Genomic DNA, 17,405 nt, shown 5'->3' with positions numbered 1-17,405 from the left:
GTATATTATTAATCATTTTTGAGGATTCAGCTCAACGCGAACGTACTATAGTGCTTGTAACATGAATTTAAAAATTAATTATGTGACTACAGTATCTTGCTATAGGCCAAATTGTATTTTAGGTCAGGGTGTTTGAGAGATCTATTAGAGTATATCAATTTGTCACTGTTTTCAGTCCGATTCCAAAAAGTATTTCAGCAAGATATTATTCTGAGGAAGGCTCAGCCCCCCCAGTCCGCCCTTTCCACTGCCTATGCATACTAGCAAACAAAATGGTATAACTCCTTACCCTGATATAATTTACTTTAAGTATCAAACACTGTAGCTACTCTAATTGAAAATACCAGGCAATGATATGCCATGATCAAAATGTTATGAAGCTTCAAAGTTAAAAAAATTGGACAAATTTTGTGCATGAAAATGGTACTTTTTCTTGGCTGCTATATCCAGTGCTTACTCCCAAATATGACCAGATTTCCAATCCAAATCACATATCAGTCAAAACCAGTGGATAGCTACACTATCGTACTACTAGTTTTGATCCTCAGTACTACTCAAGGTTTTAACAGACATCTTTTCTGGGTGTTGTGGAAAGCTCAAATGGCAGTTTCTAGTCTTGTGAAGGTCCGGGCTTAGAAAAAATCAGAGGTTTACTGGTAGATGGCCTGATAATGTTAGCCAGATGTTTTATGTTGATTTTGCTACATATCAGCTACTATGAAGCCAACCGGCACAGCCTTGTAATCTCAATCTGGACTTCAATTTTGGTCCGCTTCCATTTTGAACTCTATCTCTCAGCCACTAAGAAGCCAACACATCCCTGTAATCTCTTGTCTGGACCTCAATCATCAGAGGCGTAAGAAGCACGGGTGCAATGGGTGCTGGAGCACCCCTACAAATTTGTTTACGCGCGCCGCAAAGTTATTAAATAGATCACGTGATCAGACAAAATTAGCGATTCTGTGACGGTTACCTCAACGACTCCGACGTTGCAGCTCGCCATTGGCTAGCTGTTTAACACTAGTGCGATTATTTGTAATTCAGAAGAAGTATAGAAAACGATGGATTCACAATCTAACACAATGTCACGTGTCTTCCACGTGCAGAGATGAATAGGATTGGAGTACAAGATTGCAAGTAACAAAATCCAGTTATAAAGTTTATTGAAGTGACGAAGGCGAAGGTGATGACACAGCAAACACCGCTAGTAGCAGTAATAATGTGGATAATATCGAATAAGAAGTGTGTACTTTTGTGTCAGTACCCAAGTATGGGTGTTGGGTGTACCCCTCCTCTCTGTTTATTGATGGTAGCTGTTACAGTTGCAAAAACATCCTTCTCCAGTGTACAAAATGTTAAGTAGTCTGGTAGTGTATGTTAACTGAACAACTTGTTAATGCATCTGCTTCAGAACAGAATTGATGATTTAATTTTACATTTAGCTAACACCAGGAAATAAATAAATAAATATAAGTGATATGTTAATATAAATAACGATTTTTGTATAATTCGGCAAAGGCCATTCTTCCATTCTAGAGTATACACAAAATATAATACATACTGAGACATTTATACCAGTACAATTGCATGTAAATTGTAATACAATGTCATATTTAGGTAGCTCCTGTGGTATGTGCATATATGTGATCATTGTTTTGTCCTTAAATATGTAATTTCCAATGCTTTTGAGCTATAATTGTGAAAATGCTGTCAGCATCTGGGGGGCTGAGTCCACCTTCCACCTCAGTACCTCTGCCTGAAATATCTTCCTACACCTCTGATTGTGGTCCACCTCCGTTTTGAACTCTATCTCTCAGCCACTAAGAAGCTAGCATAGCCCTGTAATCTTATGTCTGGACTTAAATCATGTGTCTGCCACCATTTAGAAGTCTGACTCTTTCCCACTTCACCCTCTGCCCCTTTGTGAGCACTCGTGATACTACAGCACTTCACTCGTCTAAACTGTGCAGATTTTCTATCTCATTTGGCAGGAAGCTCTACAAGCAGCTAGTAGCTACAAGTACTGAAAGGTAATAGATTGATGCATTCCTTGTGTAAATTTGATGCACGTACTTGCTATCCTTGGCAAGTTATGCTGACTTGAATTCTAAAACAGTTTACCTCAAAACTTGTAATGTGCAATTTTGATCATTTCTTCCAAAATCTAGTAGCACATAGTGAATCTTCTTTTTTATATTTTGCCTTGTATTGTAGAAATTCCTACTATACCTGTCATAAATTATGTATTACCAAAGAGATTCTATTCAGTGAACACGTTCATTTGGAAACCCTATGTCATTACCTATATTTAACCACAGTATATTAAGCTCATACCAGAGCAAAAATGTTGTTGTATACCACTGTGTACTTGACTTATTGTGATCACATAGATACACAAGTGTGCATGCCTATATGATAAACCAGAAGCCATACTATTGCTGACCACAGCATGCTATACACTGCCTGCAGTTGAAAATTTCAAAGCTGTATAGTAAAAAGTACATTCAATAGTGAAGCAACAACTGTACATGATGACTAACTTGATAAGCATGTTTTAGTACTGTGTAATATAAAACACCACCAGTAACTCTTATTATCGTGTTAGCTATCCATGCATAAATGAATTTATGAAAGCAAATAAATTAGTGTAATAATAATTTCAAAAATTAAAACATGGGGAAAGAGGTTGCTATAAAAAAGTAGAGTCAAACAAGCCAGCGTGTTAAACACACAGAGATCTCTATTTGGACTCAAATAAACAAAGTTTATACCACAGAACTTATCTTCCCCTGATCTATTGAAACTACCTTTTTTTCCCTTAGTTTCTAGCAAATACATTGAGTTCAAATAGAGATCTCTGTGTGTGTTTAACATGCTGGCTTGTTTGACTCTTGTTTATTAGCAATCTCATTCCCATGTTTTAATTTTAAAATTATTTTTACACTAGTATTATCATTGCACAAATGTATATATCTACTGGCATTGAAACATGCTGAAACATGCTGAAACATGCTGAAACATTTACTTACCCATTTGCTACTGTTGCATGAAGGTATGAAAATCCTAGGACAACTGCAAAGGCTAGCTGCAGTTGTAATTGACTCATAGTATACTGATAAGGAGCACTTCGTACTCAATTTTGAATAATGTTTGTTACTGTGCAGTGTGCACACATTTTAAATAAAGCTATTGTCAGTAATTTCATTAGTACATACAGTATCTGTCAACAGCTAAACAATTATCCTATAGACATAGTTATAGCTATGTCTATAGGATAATTGTTTTAGCATTGTGTTTAAAATGTAATTATAAAAACCAGAACAACAATAATAATTATCTGTATAGATATCTAATTAGTAGGTAAAATCTAACATGTAAACACTGGTTAATGGTTAACACACCCAATCTTTTAAGACCAAAACATATAGCTAACTATGTATCAGGGAGTGCCATGGTATGAAGCCATTCAAGCATGGTCAATTGTGTATTAATTCACCGCCAGTGAAATCAGTGCATAATAATAATTATTATGTACTTTGATGTGACTGACAAAGTGAATGAACGAAGGCAAGAAACAGCTGAACAGGCTTGTAAATCAATGGCTATAAGGAGCTCTGCAAGGAAAATTTTTATCAGCAGTCAGCATAAGAGGTAGTAAAGATGGGCAGTTCAATTGTCCAATGGGATTGGCCTTCAGTAGTGATAACAAATTGTTTGTTGTAGACAGTGACAATTTTAGAGTACAGGTATTTCAACAAGGTGGCATTTTTATGTTTTCGTTTGGTGGTGAAGGTGATGCCCCAGGACAGTTTCAATATCCTGTTACAATAGCTGTTGATGTTGACAATGGTGCAGTCAGTGACCTGCATGGTAATTGTATTCAACTGTTCAGCCACACTGGCTCTTACATCAGTAAAATAGAATGCCTTAGACCATGGGGGTATTATCCTTACTCCAGATGGTTACATCATAGCTAATAGTGATGGTGATGATGATAAGATCAAAGTATGGAACTCTGATCATCAGTTGATAGTACAATTTGGCAACAAAGGTTCTCAACTTGGAGAATTTTATAGTATTCTGGGAATGGCGTTGGATCATAACAGAGTCCTGTATGTTGCAGAGGGAGTGAATCAAAGACTAAAAGTTGTGTGTAATGTTTAGTTGCTGTAATGAAATACTTCAAATAAGATTTTGGAAAAACATAGTTCAACACCATGATTTATTTTAAACACTTATGACAAGAACCTTTTTGCACCACATGAACTAAGTACACTTGTGCTCACATAACAAGCCTTACATTTAGTGGGCTGTGGTTTAAAGCCATGAATTTAGTTGCATACAGTTGTTGGTTTTTGTGAATGGACTATTCATAGCTTGCTGTTGAAGCAAATATAACTCCTTATTTGGTATGTACTGCAAATTATTATTACCTCCTGTTCGGAGTAGACAGTGATTTTGTTTAGAGTTGCATCTAAAAGTTGGTAAGTAGCTATTGTCTGTTTGTATGTGTACTATTAAATATTAGTACTGCTGCGCGGATTTGGGAGCTTTTGAATTATAATTTTATTAAGCTTTATAGATAGTTGGGAGTCTAGCAGTGTAATTTTATATTTTTAATAATTTCAATTCAGTATACTTCCACAACTTTTGAATTTGCCAAAATGGATAGTATTCTAAAATCAGGTCACATATCTTCAGTTGTAGACAATGTACCTTTTTGCCACTTTTTATTACTATGATCCATAATCAAACTTATATTCTTAAACTTTTATGCTGCATAAACACACTGCATACTGTAAATGTTTTTTTTTTTGTGGTTACTACAATTGCACTCTAAAGTAAAATAAATGCTCTACAATAGCATAGCCATGTCCAAACACTATGCAGGCAAGCTGTTTAGCCATGCTTCACACATACAGATTCCCATCTTCATAAGGACATTTAATCTGTTGCTTATTTGCTTTACCTATGTTAACTGTACATACAAGACTCAGTATCAATACAAGTGTTCTTTCCTCAAATGTATGTGGGTTGTAATTGGCTTTCCATTCTTATACAATAATTGTTTTTAGTTGTATTCAACTTATGTCTTCGATTTCTCTGGGTAGCTAAAGGAAAAGTAGCCTGATACCTGGGCTTGTCTGGATCTGGGTGCCACTTATGCTTGGTATCCTTCAGGAATAAATGCCAGGTCTCCTATATATTCATTTTAAACCTGGGTAAATGCTGGAAAGAAAGGTGCCTTGGGTTTTATGTGAGGAAGTACTAGTACTGATGTATTCAGATACCCTGTAATACTGGCTTCTTATTTCATAGTGATTAGATTCTTGAAGTCCAGTAATGGCTAAGAGGTACAACAGTCTAGAATCCATTAAAAATTCTGAAGAAGGTAAGCTATTGGTGAGTATGCAAGGAATTGATTATGTATGTACTGGATGTTTATATCCAGGCATACACCTTGCTTTAGCCAGCTGTGAGGTGCGTGCCTGGTTTCTGTAATTGTTGTGGAAAATTTTTGTGTGATGTGTGTGCATACATGCATGCATGTGTGTCTGTCTGTCTGCACACACGCAAATGTGTGTGCATGCATGTGTGTCTGTCTGCACGTGCAAACGTGTGTATTCATGTGCATGATATCTCTACACAATCACCTACTGTATGTCTGCAAAAGTTTTAGCTAAAACATCTAGTGTGTGAGAAATGAAAGCTGTGGGTGGGTAGTTGGAAAAGGTGAAATGCATTTCAGAACACATTGCAGCACCATGTTCTATGGGTGCTGTAGCAACTGAATAACTATAATACGTAATGTCCCTTGTAGGTTACCAGAAATGTTGTATCCCTTTGAGATGAAAGAAAACATGTTCTTCTCTTACTTTCAATAAAATAAAGAGACAACTAGTAGCTTTGTCTATTATTGATAGATACACCATTAAACAGTTAAAATATTTTTGTGCATTCATTTTTGTGGTTAGTTAGAGTTGCGCTTCCTTATCAATGAAATAATGTGGTAATCAATGAACTATTAAATAATTATTTAATAACTAAATAAGTAGAAGTCAATCTTACAAAATGCTGTATGCATTGTTGCAAACATAAGAACAAATTATTATATAACAAGTACACAAAAAAATGGAATTTTCAACTAGAGTAGGGACCATAGCACATTGATAAAAAATACTGAAACAAGTTGGAGTAGTGCACGGTATTAATAAATCACAGTAAAACAATAAGAAGTGTTATATCCCTACTGTGCTCAAGAAAATGCACAGTAGGAATATAACACTTCTTATTGTTTTACTGTGATTTAATATCGTGCACTACTCCAGCTTGTTTCAGTACTTTTTATTGATGTGCTATATATAGTCCTTACTCTGGTTGAAAATTCCAAATTTTTTTGTGTAGTGTTTTGTTAACTTTTTTTGTAAATAATTATGGTGACTGGTGAACCTATACATACTGCATCTGAAATGGCACCACGTACCCCCTATATCTATTATCATCTGAAAAGTGAAGTATCCATTACGCTTTGTTGTCAGCTATGCTCAACCAATTGCACAGCATTTTGGATCTAGAACTGCTTGGAAAGCACCTTTGCAATCCATGCATACGGAAAGAAATGGTGCCGCACATCCCAGTTATATCAATTATTGTCTGAAAAGTGAAGTATCCATTACACTTTGTTGTCGGCTGTTTTCAACCCGTTACACAGCAGTACGAATCAAGAACTGTCCGAAAAGCACCACTGCCATCAAAACAGCCACTATATATGAAAAGTACGGACAACTTCAGAAGCCATCACATGCTATTGCCAAATCAACACTTTTTGCTGCCAGAAAAAAATAATGGAACACAAAGAACTGAAAAGAGGACACTGGCAAGTCCATGAAGAATGCATTGTAAGTACTGCAGTATTCCAAAAGGCACCTCTTTGGTCGAAGTGATGTCAAACAGTGAAAATATCAAACCCGTAGCCTCAGCCATTATCAAGTTATGCTTGTCTGAAGTCATCAGGCAGTCAGTCAGTCAGTCAGTCAGTCAGTTAGTCCATAGATAATAGAGTAAAGGGATAGGAAACGCAATAACGTGACGTCACAAAATACGTACATTTCTATTGGAATTCCGTGTAGTACGTCACGGACATACTCGTTACGCTTGCTGCGCTTGTATCAAAGAGAAACAAATTGTTGTAACGACAGAATTTTGTAACCAACGACTGTGAAACTTCGCTACAGTGAACTCAAGTAAGTAAACGAGGGAAATAGGATGGTACCAACCCTCAAGGAAGTTATACGCAAAATTAAAGGAGATTGAAAGTGAAAAAAACGGCCCAAAAATTACTTTACTTTCTTCGTAAATATATTCTATCCTTTTAACTGTGATAAACGTATTCCTTACCATTTAACAGAGGGAACCAGAGGAAATATCGGAGCAAAACAAGAACTGTTGCTTGAAGAAACGACTAAGTATCTTCCATTTTTAACCAAAAGTTTAAACCACCTTGCAGTACAACGCAACGGTAAAAGACTGTGTTGGTGACACGCCTAGCTTACCACAAGATTCGAAAGTGGAACCGGCTATAAAAGAAGCGGTATGGACGAGGCATGAAGGTACGATGAGCGAAAGTGTGACAGCGTGTAACAATCACGGTTAATGCGATACGCTTTGTTACAAAATCTACGGTCTGAATTCTCTCGCCAAAATCTCTCACATAGGCCTAAATACTTACTGTAGTCTGTTGGATTACTATTTACGCTGCTTAGAGCACTAATTCTCACAAAACTGTCTTGTCCTTTCAAGTCACGCGTAACGGAAATCAAACCGGAAATCGCTTGCGTTTCCTATCCCTTTACTCTATTATCTATGGTTAGTCAGTAGAAAATTCCATTAAATAAATTATTTTTAAAATTCTGTAGCAACTTGTTGAAAACATTTCGGGTTGATCTGAAAGCTTGTTTGGGTTTAGGTTTACCTATGCAATACTGCCTCATCAATATCAGGGAAAACTGAGGCTGGTTTTGGGTGATGTTATTTTCGCGGGCCATGCTTACTCCTCTGTGGTCTCTACTATACAGTACTATCATACTGTATGATATAAACAATAGATGTGTAATGTATTATAAACATTTATACAACATTTATACATTAAAATTATACTATATGTTTTCCAGCTCAGCAAGGGATAGCTAATGTAATTTTAATTGTATTGTATCTGAGTACATACTTAGCTGTTCCATGGTCAGCATGAATATTCTTCTGTTATTATACAGTATAGTTGTACAGTATATTGGCTTCTTGGTTATATAGTATTATATAAGTAATTACATTGTATATGAGAAAGTAAGAGTAAAAAGATCTTCTACATTTGCACACAGATCCTTTACCAACACTACACTTTTCCTTTACTAACAGTCCAAGTTTTGTGTTGTCTAGAATTGAACAGTTTTGATGATGCATTAAATTCCAAACCATAATTATCACATCAATAGAGTAGCTAGTTTATGTTCTGATGCTCTTGGTACTTTAGGATTCTATTCCCTAGATTGGTATCCATTAAAATTTTTCTACACTTCATTGAAGTGCAAACATATTATTGTACATATATACTTTTTTTCTTATGATGAAATTTGAGCTCTTGACAACCAGTCTTTTACTGGTGACAGGCTATTGTCACCATATGATTTGACCTTGTGTGTACTACCACTGATTGTACTGTCACTGTACTTTGGTGTACGTCCTACAACAGTGGCGTACCTACACCCGGGCATACCCGGGCATTTGCAAAATCTTCTGGCATGGCAGCCGCACATGAAAATACACTGTTCACAGTTTATTAATTACAGTTAGAGTACCACTGACTGTAGCGAATGCTTGCAGCGAATTCTTGCATGGAAAATAAGTGCTGCACATTTAATTAAGAGTCTAACTTCTAATAATGGCTCCATAGATTACAAGTTACTATATTTAAATCTGAAAAACGGAGATGTGCCCATCCAAAATGAATAGTGCCAATTTGTAGAAATGATGATAGTTCGGAGTTTGCCTGTATATAGACTGCGTGAAGTGAAAATACTCAAGACGACTAGCTGTTTTGCTGCTTGATATCAGCAGCTAAAGGTCTAATGCTGAATAATCGGTGCCCGGATTTATTGTGATACAACTACGATGAAGAAATATCCAGGGAATAACTGCTGATGATACTTTGTAGGATCACCCAGTAGGGTGTGGTAGAGTTTGTGGGTGGTTGTAAGGAATGGATGCCCCCACTGAGTACATAGATGAACCGGTGTCAGGACAGTTTTGTGATCCGCACAAGTACAAGTCAGTGCAAGAAATCTATCGGTTCAGTAGTATTGTTCAATATGAGTTGGAAGTATTCTGTTGTGTGGCAGTCCCACAATCGATACATGCGTCATAGCTAGAGATTAGTAGGGAGTGAATGCAGACTGATAACCTATTCTATATGCATACAGATAAGAGTTCATAACTGTAGCTAACCATGCTATGCACTTGAAAACAACAATTTGATGAATGCACGTATGAACCCACACAGGTTGTTCACTGGACTAGGTGTACAGGTAAATGGGCTTGCCCAGGCATCATGTTTGGGCTAAATACGCCCCTGCCTTACAGTGACATTCCTCCTGACACTATTAACAACTCATCTATGTGCTCCCAAAAATTATTTTTAACCTTATAAAACTTATCTGTCATTCTTCTATACAAATTCTGTGCATACAACTGGAACATATGTACTTTGTAATTAGGGTAGTACCGAGGGGGTTTCCATTTGGATTTTACACACTACTTGAAACATTAAGAAATTGAAACTTCAGGTTTCCAGAATCTGAAATCTATCATGGAACAGAACACATTTTATACTTTTATCTTAGTTAAATAATAATTTCTAACGTGATAGCATTGTTCTGAATTATGATTTTGGTGAAAAGATTGAGATACTCTAATAAAGCAGTCAGGCAATATAAACTACTCTAATATAACAGTCACTTAGCTGTAGTGGAAACCCCTTTTCAAAATTCCTGTATATGCGCCTGTTGTATGCATTGCATAATACAAAATTGTGTTATCAACTTGATTCTGTGCATGTAATACTTACAATAAACATGTGGTTTGTTTTCATAATGTGATATCAGAAGTCAACCTGTTACAATACAATGTGATTGAATAGCAGTTTTATAATATAACTTAAATACTTGCAAGAATTGTCCTTCCATCATCTATATTGATGTAACTTGGTGCAGTCCAGTATTGTTTAAGGTCACTTCCTGCAATTCAACACAAGATTCAATGCATTAGCTGCTCAGTTTCCCACACCCAACATATGTGTTGCTCTTGAATGCAAAACCACCATAAAATAAGTTAAAATCTTAGCTCTACAACCCTGGAAAAGGATCAGAGAATATTGTTGTCATCAATATACTTTTATCATTTGGGAATTTTACTGGTTGTCTTATTTGTAAAATGAAAGTGCCATATTTCTAGAATAGGATTCCTTTATTAATATGAGTGACTGTCCTCCTGATTTCCCTGTTTCCTTTTTACGTCATCCCTACCAATAACACCACATGTTAAAAATGTCAAGAGAATGTCTTGACCTCTTGAAGCCTTTCTGGTATACACAACACTTCTCCTGTTCATACCTACAAGAAGTAAGCCTCAAGGAGGATGACTATTGGAGGAGTAAAAGAGAAAAGGACAGGGATGTCAAGATTCATGCTGATGTTGGTCACCCCAAAGTCTGTAGCATGTATGTCAAAATGGGCATTATAACCAATCACAGACAGCAGTCCTATATCTAGACTCTTCCAAGTTAGTGGGTGCAGATGAATTAACATATTGTGGTAAAGTTCAGATGACAGAAGTGCACAATTATTGTTATGTCAGGTGGTAGAAAAGACACCATGACGACACTGAATAGTCACTGCGACAAGCGCAATCAGAAGACAACCTACATGTAAACAAATAACATCTAGATGTAACCCATGCTGTTCAATGGGAAGAGAGGTAAAAGCAGACTTTCTTTTGCAGCATGTTGAAGATAGATGGACAATTGATAGCATGTTGAAGATACATATTGGTGACAAATGGATTTGACAACATTGGTTTCTTATTCTTCAACAATTTGCCTATTTCTGATCTATAATGTGATGTGAGAGAATAGAAGAAGAGGACACAAGATTTTGATTTAATTCCATATTTTTTTAAATGATTTACTACCAACTTCATCATTCCCCTTCTGAATGAAAAAGAGTAGTCTAGCCACCTGGCAATTAATTGTGTAATGTTGATAAGAAATGGCCTCCCTTTGGGAATATTTCATTATATTTCTTTAGCATTTATAACATCATCCTTGAATTTTTATTTATTTATTTATTTATGAATGCTCTATTAGAGCATTTATTGCACTCACTATGACTGTTCTATTAGAGACTAGTAGGTAAATAGCAACTTTTTGTGGTGTATTACAAGTTTACATTTTAAGATATTAATCAATTTTCCATATTCACCTAATGTGCTAGCATGATAGCACTCCAGACCTTTATGCCTGTATTATGCTTGGACAGAATGCTACAGGCCTGAACCAAAACTAATCCATTTTATGAAACCATCCAACCTAAAACCATCATATATGGCTATGCTTATTTGGTCACAAAACAGCCTTGCCATAGTGTTGCTATAATTATCAGTAGTTTACAGAGTTTATGATAGCAAAAGTTCATCCAACTAGCCAGGGTTAAATTCAACAGTGCTATCCAACAGTGTGCTTTGTTATTAAGGGTATGTTAACTGTTAACTTAACAGAGCACCAGTAAACAGAGCATCAAACATCATAAATAAGAGCCAGGTGGAAAGTTCATTCTGTGAATGTGACCGGATTTCATTTAACCCGGCTTCCACACACACAAAATCAAACTTACGTTTTTACCAGAAATGGATTGCTGGTCTAATACATTAACATATTCCACTATGTATTTCTCTCAGGACTGGCAAGTCTGGTTTCTGTAGCATCTTTCTTCCAACCCTGTCAAAGCCACAAGTGGAAGATTGGCACCATTAAATGGCCATGGTTTCGTTGTAATGGTGTGTAGTGAGCTGGGACTTTACAGAGAGCTCACCAATAGTGTTCTCAAATCAATTTGGAGTGATTTGAGGGCCACAGAGGACCCAAACTTGGCCTCTGGATTCCATTCATCTTCTTGGTCCATTTTATACTATATTAAGACCATCCCCAGCCTCCCATCCTATTACTACTACCACCTGTGATATTATACCCACTTGAAAAAAGCTACCCAAAACAGGGCATATTTTGGGTATTACAAACTTATACACCTCCATGGCTAGTAAATAGATGAATAATCGGTGCAAATTTTGTTTTTACAGCTGTTGGTACTAAGTTACATAATGATTACTTAATATCGCCATATCTCCTAACAAAGCTATGTGCGTCGAAGCCATTTTTTGTCAAATTCAGTCACGTATGTTGTGTGTGCTCCTATTACTATTGAAAAGAACATCTATAATCTCATGCAAACAGAGACAGGTATAGTTCAGTCCCTATAATATGTTGTGTGTGCTTGTATTCCAATTAGGGCAGTATACTATCACTGTACTTGTATATTGACTGTTAATGATATCACAAGAGGTATACTGCTCAACCTACAAAAAAACTGCTCTAGTTTTAAAAATTTTTGGACCCATCCAGTCAGGAGGAAAACTTGTATTGAACAAAAAAATTATATATAGGTCTAAAATTACAGATCCAAAAGTGTTCATTATAAAGAGGATAAACTAAAAGTACTTTGTATGTTTCAGGACTAGAGCAGTTTTATATATCTTTTGTTGCTCAAGCAACAAAAGATATATCTGATATTTTTTCAGCACAAATTTCTGATGATGAGAATACAGAGTACACCAAGCCTAACATAATTTTAATAGAAGGAGCACCTGGTATTGGTAAAACTATTTTATCAAAAGAAATAGCATTTCAATGGGCTAATAAAAATATTTTACAGGAAAAATCATTGTTGTTTTTAATATCGCTACGTGATCCTTACATACAGCAGGTCAAATCTTTAGAGCAGTTTGTTTGCTATGTTACAAATTCCTATCAAAAAAATTCAACAGTTGAAGCAGTTATGGAGTATTTAGAAAGCACATCAGGGGAGCACTGTGTGATCGTGTTTGATGGCTATGGTGAAATTTCTGAGAGCATAAGGAAAGATTCTCTTATTGGTAAAATAATGAGTCATAAAATTTTGAAACTTTGTGGGTTGGTTATAACATCACGACCTATTGCTTCTGCTTCTTTACACGACATGGTTGACTGTAGGGTAGAAATTCTTGGCTTCACCAAAGAAGATAGAAAAGAGTATATTCACAGAAGTTTGAAAGGTAATGTTGAAGAAATTCAGAAAATGGAGCACTACCTAGAAACGAATGCCTTTATCGATAGCTTATGCTATATTCCACTCAACATGACCATATTAATATGTCTGTTTAAAGAGTCACTAGAATCTGACAATGCCCTTCCAAAAACCCAAACTGAAATTAACAAGCTTTTTATAATGATTACAATTTCAAGATATTTATGGAAAGAAAAGAATGTATCACTAAAGGGACACACTCTAGAATGTTTACCTTCATCTTACAAACAGCAGCTACATGTGTTAGCTAAATTAGCTTATGTTTTTCTAGGTGAGGAAAAACTTGTTTTCAATGATTGTGATATAGCTACTGACTGCCCAAAATATGTTGGAAAATTTAATACATTAGGTCTACTAAAGGTTGTGGAATATCGTAATTTTCGTGAAGGATCATCTCATGTCTCTTACAACTATTTACATTTTTCAATTCAAGAGTTTCTAGCTGCATATTACATTGCAACATCCAGTGATAAAAAACAAATTCAAATCTTGAAAGAAAATTTTTGGGACCCAAGATTTCTAAACACCAGTATTATGTATGCCGGTCTGACTTGTGGAAAGTCATTCGCATTGAAGCACTTCTTAATTGTCTGGACGTAAGTCTGTTTTAGCTAGCAAAGTTTTAGGCACTGCAAATATAGCACAGGAAACCTTAAGCAACAAGGTGAGTTGTCTTCACTTATTTCAATGTTTCTTGGAAACAGGTGACGATCATTTGGTGCAACTTGTTGGAAGCTATTTGTCAGAGAATAGTATTGATCTCAGTGGAAATGCATTGTTGCTCAGTGATGTTTACACTTTTTGCTTCTTTCTTACACAATCAGCAACAAAAACTTGGAATTCACTGAATTTATCAAGGTGTTACATAGGAGACAATGGTCTAGGGGAATTCCATAGGATATGCACAGGAAATACTGAAACAAAAATATCAATCAAATATATAAACTTGTCCTTCAATCACTTAACATCTTCAGTGATTGACAAAATCATTGATCTTTGCTACACTCTTAAAGTAGAACGATTAGCTGTAGGCAGTAATACCATCACTTATCAAGCATTTGACGATATTGTGTTTGCCAAGTATGTTACTGTACAGAGAGCTACAAAAATTCATGTTGAAAAAATCCTCAATTTTAAATCAAGTTTTTATTTCATCTACACCAAATTTAATAGGAAGGAAGATATGAAACTTTTATGTGCTACAAATGGTGACTGTAGTCTCTACTTCTGGAATTCCGGTTTTCAACTTAATGATCTTCCAGTGGTAATTGGTTATATTTTTGCTAATTTCAGTTTAGTGAGTGTGTACGAAACTGACTTGCAAGATCATGCTGCCTCTGAAATCTCATCAGGACTTCAAAAATTTATTGCTAAAGGCACGTTAGTTAACATTGAATATATCCTGCAGTCCAAAACGAAACTGTTAGCATATAACTCTAATATGCAAAAAGTATCCCAAGCATGCAAATATTTTTTAATGCAGCATCATGCTAATCAAATTGATGATTTAGTAACTATCAAATTAATGAACTGCAAAATTGGTGATGAAAATTTTAAAGTACTCATTTCATGTATGACAGAACAAAACCAAAATCTTTTCTTCGATGTTTTTGACATCTCACAGTGCAACCCAACTAATTCAGCCTTGAACACAATATTGGAGACCCTTGAACATTGCTTGATAAAGCATCTTAATGTGAAAAATAATACAATTCCTAACAAGATATTGTGTGATGCTATTTTAGCCAAGATCAATGTTGAAAGTAATTTTTTTTAATTTCAAGAATAAAACACCATTAACAATATTAAATGACTTTGTTGATGAGTCTACACCAAAGGGTTCCTCTTTGTTTACTAATGTGTTCTTAGTTAATTGTGAAATGAACAGGTCATTATTGCATTCAGCAATCAACTTTAAAGACACCAGTATTTTGTACTAGTGGGGCAAAAAAATTATTAATTTTCAACAAGTAGAATAGGGATCAAAGATTTGATTTTGAAAAAAACTGCGTAAACAAGAAGTAATAGGGATGATAATCCACAAAATTCTATGCATCATCAGTTCAAAGCAAGTTATTTGAATAGTGTACACTCAATTTGCGATTCCTATTTCAACATTTTAACAAAATTTAACCACAAGTTGAAATAGGAATCGCAAATTGAGTGTACACTATTCAAATAACTTGCTTTGAACTGATGATGCATAGAATTTTGTGGATTATCATCCCTATTACTTCTTGTTTACGCAGTTTTTTTCAAAATCAAATCTTTGATCCCTATTCTACTTGTTGAAAATTAATAATTTTTTTGCCCCACTAGTTTCATGATTTTTTTCATGTCCATGCACATGGACTACTTCTTAAATATACGTTCAACAGTACATGATTGTTTAATAAAGAAACCCATTGTAATATCAACTGGCAATAAACAATTACATAAATAAGTTTAATAAACAATTACATAATTAAGTTTAATCATTGTCCTCTTCCTCTTCAACACACGCTTGACAAAACGTGGTCGACTCCAATTAAAGTGCTGAGTATACGGAGTATCCCGCTTTTTATTTTTCAATCGCGTACGGAAGGGACACACCCCTTTTCAATTCGAAATTTACCAGTGTGTTCCAATAGCTTACAAGCCTTGTTATGTCGACTCTTAGCTGGTAAACAGCTGAAGAATATAATAGAAAGTATACACGAAAGGCGTACAGTAATAGTTTAAGTGACGAGGTGCGGGCCACACCCCCTTCACTGTCTCGTAATGAAGGAAGTCTAAAACCCGAGTTTCAGTGAACAATAGTTATGTTTAATGTTTAGTGTGATACAACTTGATGCATTTTAGTCCTGTGAGCTAAAGCAATGGAATTTTAAACAATTCTATATTATCATCTGTATGGCTTCTCGATCGAATGGCGTCTCGAAGAGTGATTCTTGCTCTATATCTCGCAATCGCATTAGAGAGGGAAGATTTTAATACCACACAGACCTGGGTAAGAATGTTTTTTTAAATACGCCATACGTTTTTAGGGCTGATATCTACTTCCTACGAGCTGTAGGCGCGCGAAACAAGAAAGAAGAAAGAAAGAAGATGGAGAATCTAACCATTTTCAAAATTTTTAAAAACACCTAAAACCATTTCCCTTACTTTTAATACTTGTTGGCTAGTGTTGTAAACACAAAAGAAAGGTCTAGAATGTTTTAGAAATAAAATCTAAAGCCCGGAAGGCTGCTTTTGGCGTGCGTTCTATTAGAGTGTTTTGAAAAATTTCTGCCTGATCCCTATTATGTACCACTACCGTGGTACATGATACCACTACCGTGGTACATGATAATATTTTCCTTTTCAATAATACTTTTAAAGATGAAGAAATTATATGTGAACTTTTACAGCTTTGCAAAAATTCATTCACTACAATTCACATATTTCAGTCCAATTTACAAGACAGCACTGTGCAGACATTAGCAGATAGTCTTAATGATGGTAATAATAGTAATCACACTTTTGTATTGACAGGCAACACAAAATTAATGGCATTTAGAGCCAATGAAGTTCAAATTACTGAAGGATTACGACATTGCGCTTCAACTGTTAATTATGTTCAAATAAGGAATTGTGGTATTCAAATATCAGAGCTTTGTACCTTCTTTTCAGAAAGTAATAGAAATGTCTGGGATACTATTGATCTGTCAGGAAGCAGCATAAAAAATGAGGGACTTAAAACTATTTGTGAATGCTTTTCACTGAAGAAATGTAGGATTCACATTAATAAGTTAGACATTGGCTACAGCTGTTTGACATTAGAATCTGCAATCACTTTTATTAAGCTACTCCAAATTTGCAGTGTTAAAAAGCTTGTTATTTCACCAGTCCCTATAAATATTGAGGCTTTCAATGAATCACTTTCTTCATACTTTGACAAACTAGTAAACTTTGAATTGAAAATTCCAATGTCAATTCATT

General features: G+C 35.4%; 2 protein-coding genes and 1 long non-coding RNA gene across 3 annotated transcripts; all 3 read left to right on the top strand.

Annotated features, from left to right (window-relative positions):
- The first annotated feature begins 3,680 nt into the window (after positions 1–3,680).
- LOC136247944 (E3 ubiquitin-protein ligase TRIM71-like) lies at positions 3,681–4,164 on the top strand. Its single transcript, XM_066039762.1, has 2 exons — positions 3,681–3,870; positions 3,959–4,164. Exons 1-2 carry the CDS (start codon positions 3,681–3,683, stop codon positions 4,162–4,164), a joined length of 396 nt encoding a protein of 131 aa, XP_065895834.1.
- A 258-nt stretch (positions 4,165–4,422) lies between these two features.
- LOC136243776 (uncharacterized) lies at positions 4,423–6,022 on the top strand. Its single transcript, XR_010694990.1, has 3 exons — positions 4,423–4,484; positions 5,320–5,392; positions 5,822–6,022. It is a non-coding gene; the product is annotated as an uncharacterized lncRNA (long non-coding RNA).
- A 4,573-nt stretch (positions 6,023–10,595) lies between these two features.
- Positions 10,596–14,588, top strand: LOC136247943 (NACHT, LRR and PYD domains-containing protein 3-like). Its single transcript, XM_066039761.1, has 3 exons — positions 10,596–10,768; positions 12,612–12,664; positions 12,835–14,588. Exons 1-3 carry the CDS (start codon positions 10,596–10,598, stop codon positions 14,043–14,045), a joined length of 1,437 nt encoding a protein of 478 aa, XP_065895833.1. The 3' UTR covers positions 14,046–14,588.
- Positions 14,589–17,405: the final 2,817 nt, after the last annotated feature.

Source organism: Dysidea avara, chromosome 2 (genome assembly GCF_963678975.1).
Source record: "Dysidea avara chromosome 2, odDysAvar1.4, whole genome shotgun sequence".
NCBI classification, from domain to species: domain Eukaryota; kingdom Metazoa; phylum Porifera; class Demospongiae; order Dictyoceratida; family Dysideidae; genus Dysidea; species Dysidea avara.
Note: the sequence above shows the minus strand (reverse complement) of the source record. Positions and strands in the feature narration are given on the sequence as shown.

Excerpts from the sequence above, each read along its gene's own strand:
- LOC136247943 (XM_066039761.1), top strand. The coding sequence starts at position 10,596 with ATGTCAAGAGAATGTCTTGACCTCTTGAAGCCTTTCTGGTATACACAA. Across the intron at positions 10,769-12,611 it reads CACCCCAAAGTCTGTAGCAT|GGCAGTATACTATCACTGTA; the intron begins GTATGTCAAAAT and ends TATTCCAATTAG. Across the intron at positions 12,665-12,834 it reads TGTTAATGATATCACAAGAG|GACTAGAGCAGTTTTATATA; the intron begins GTATACTGCTCA and ends TGTATGTTTCAG.
- LOC136247944 (XM_066039762.1), top strand. The coding sequence starts at position 3,681 with ATGGGATTGGCCTTCAGTAGTGATAACAAATTGTTTGTTGTAGACAGT. Across the intron at positions 3,871-3,958 it reads TGCAGTCAGTGACCTGCATG|ATGGTTACATCATAGCTAAT; the intron begins GTAATTGTATTC and ends TCCTTACTCCAG.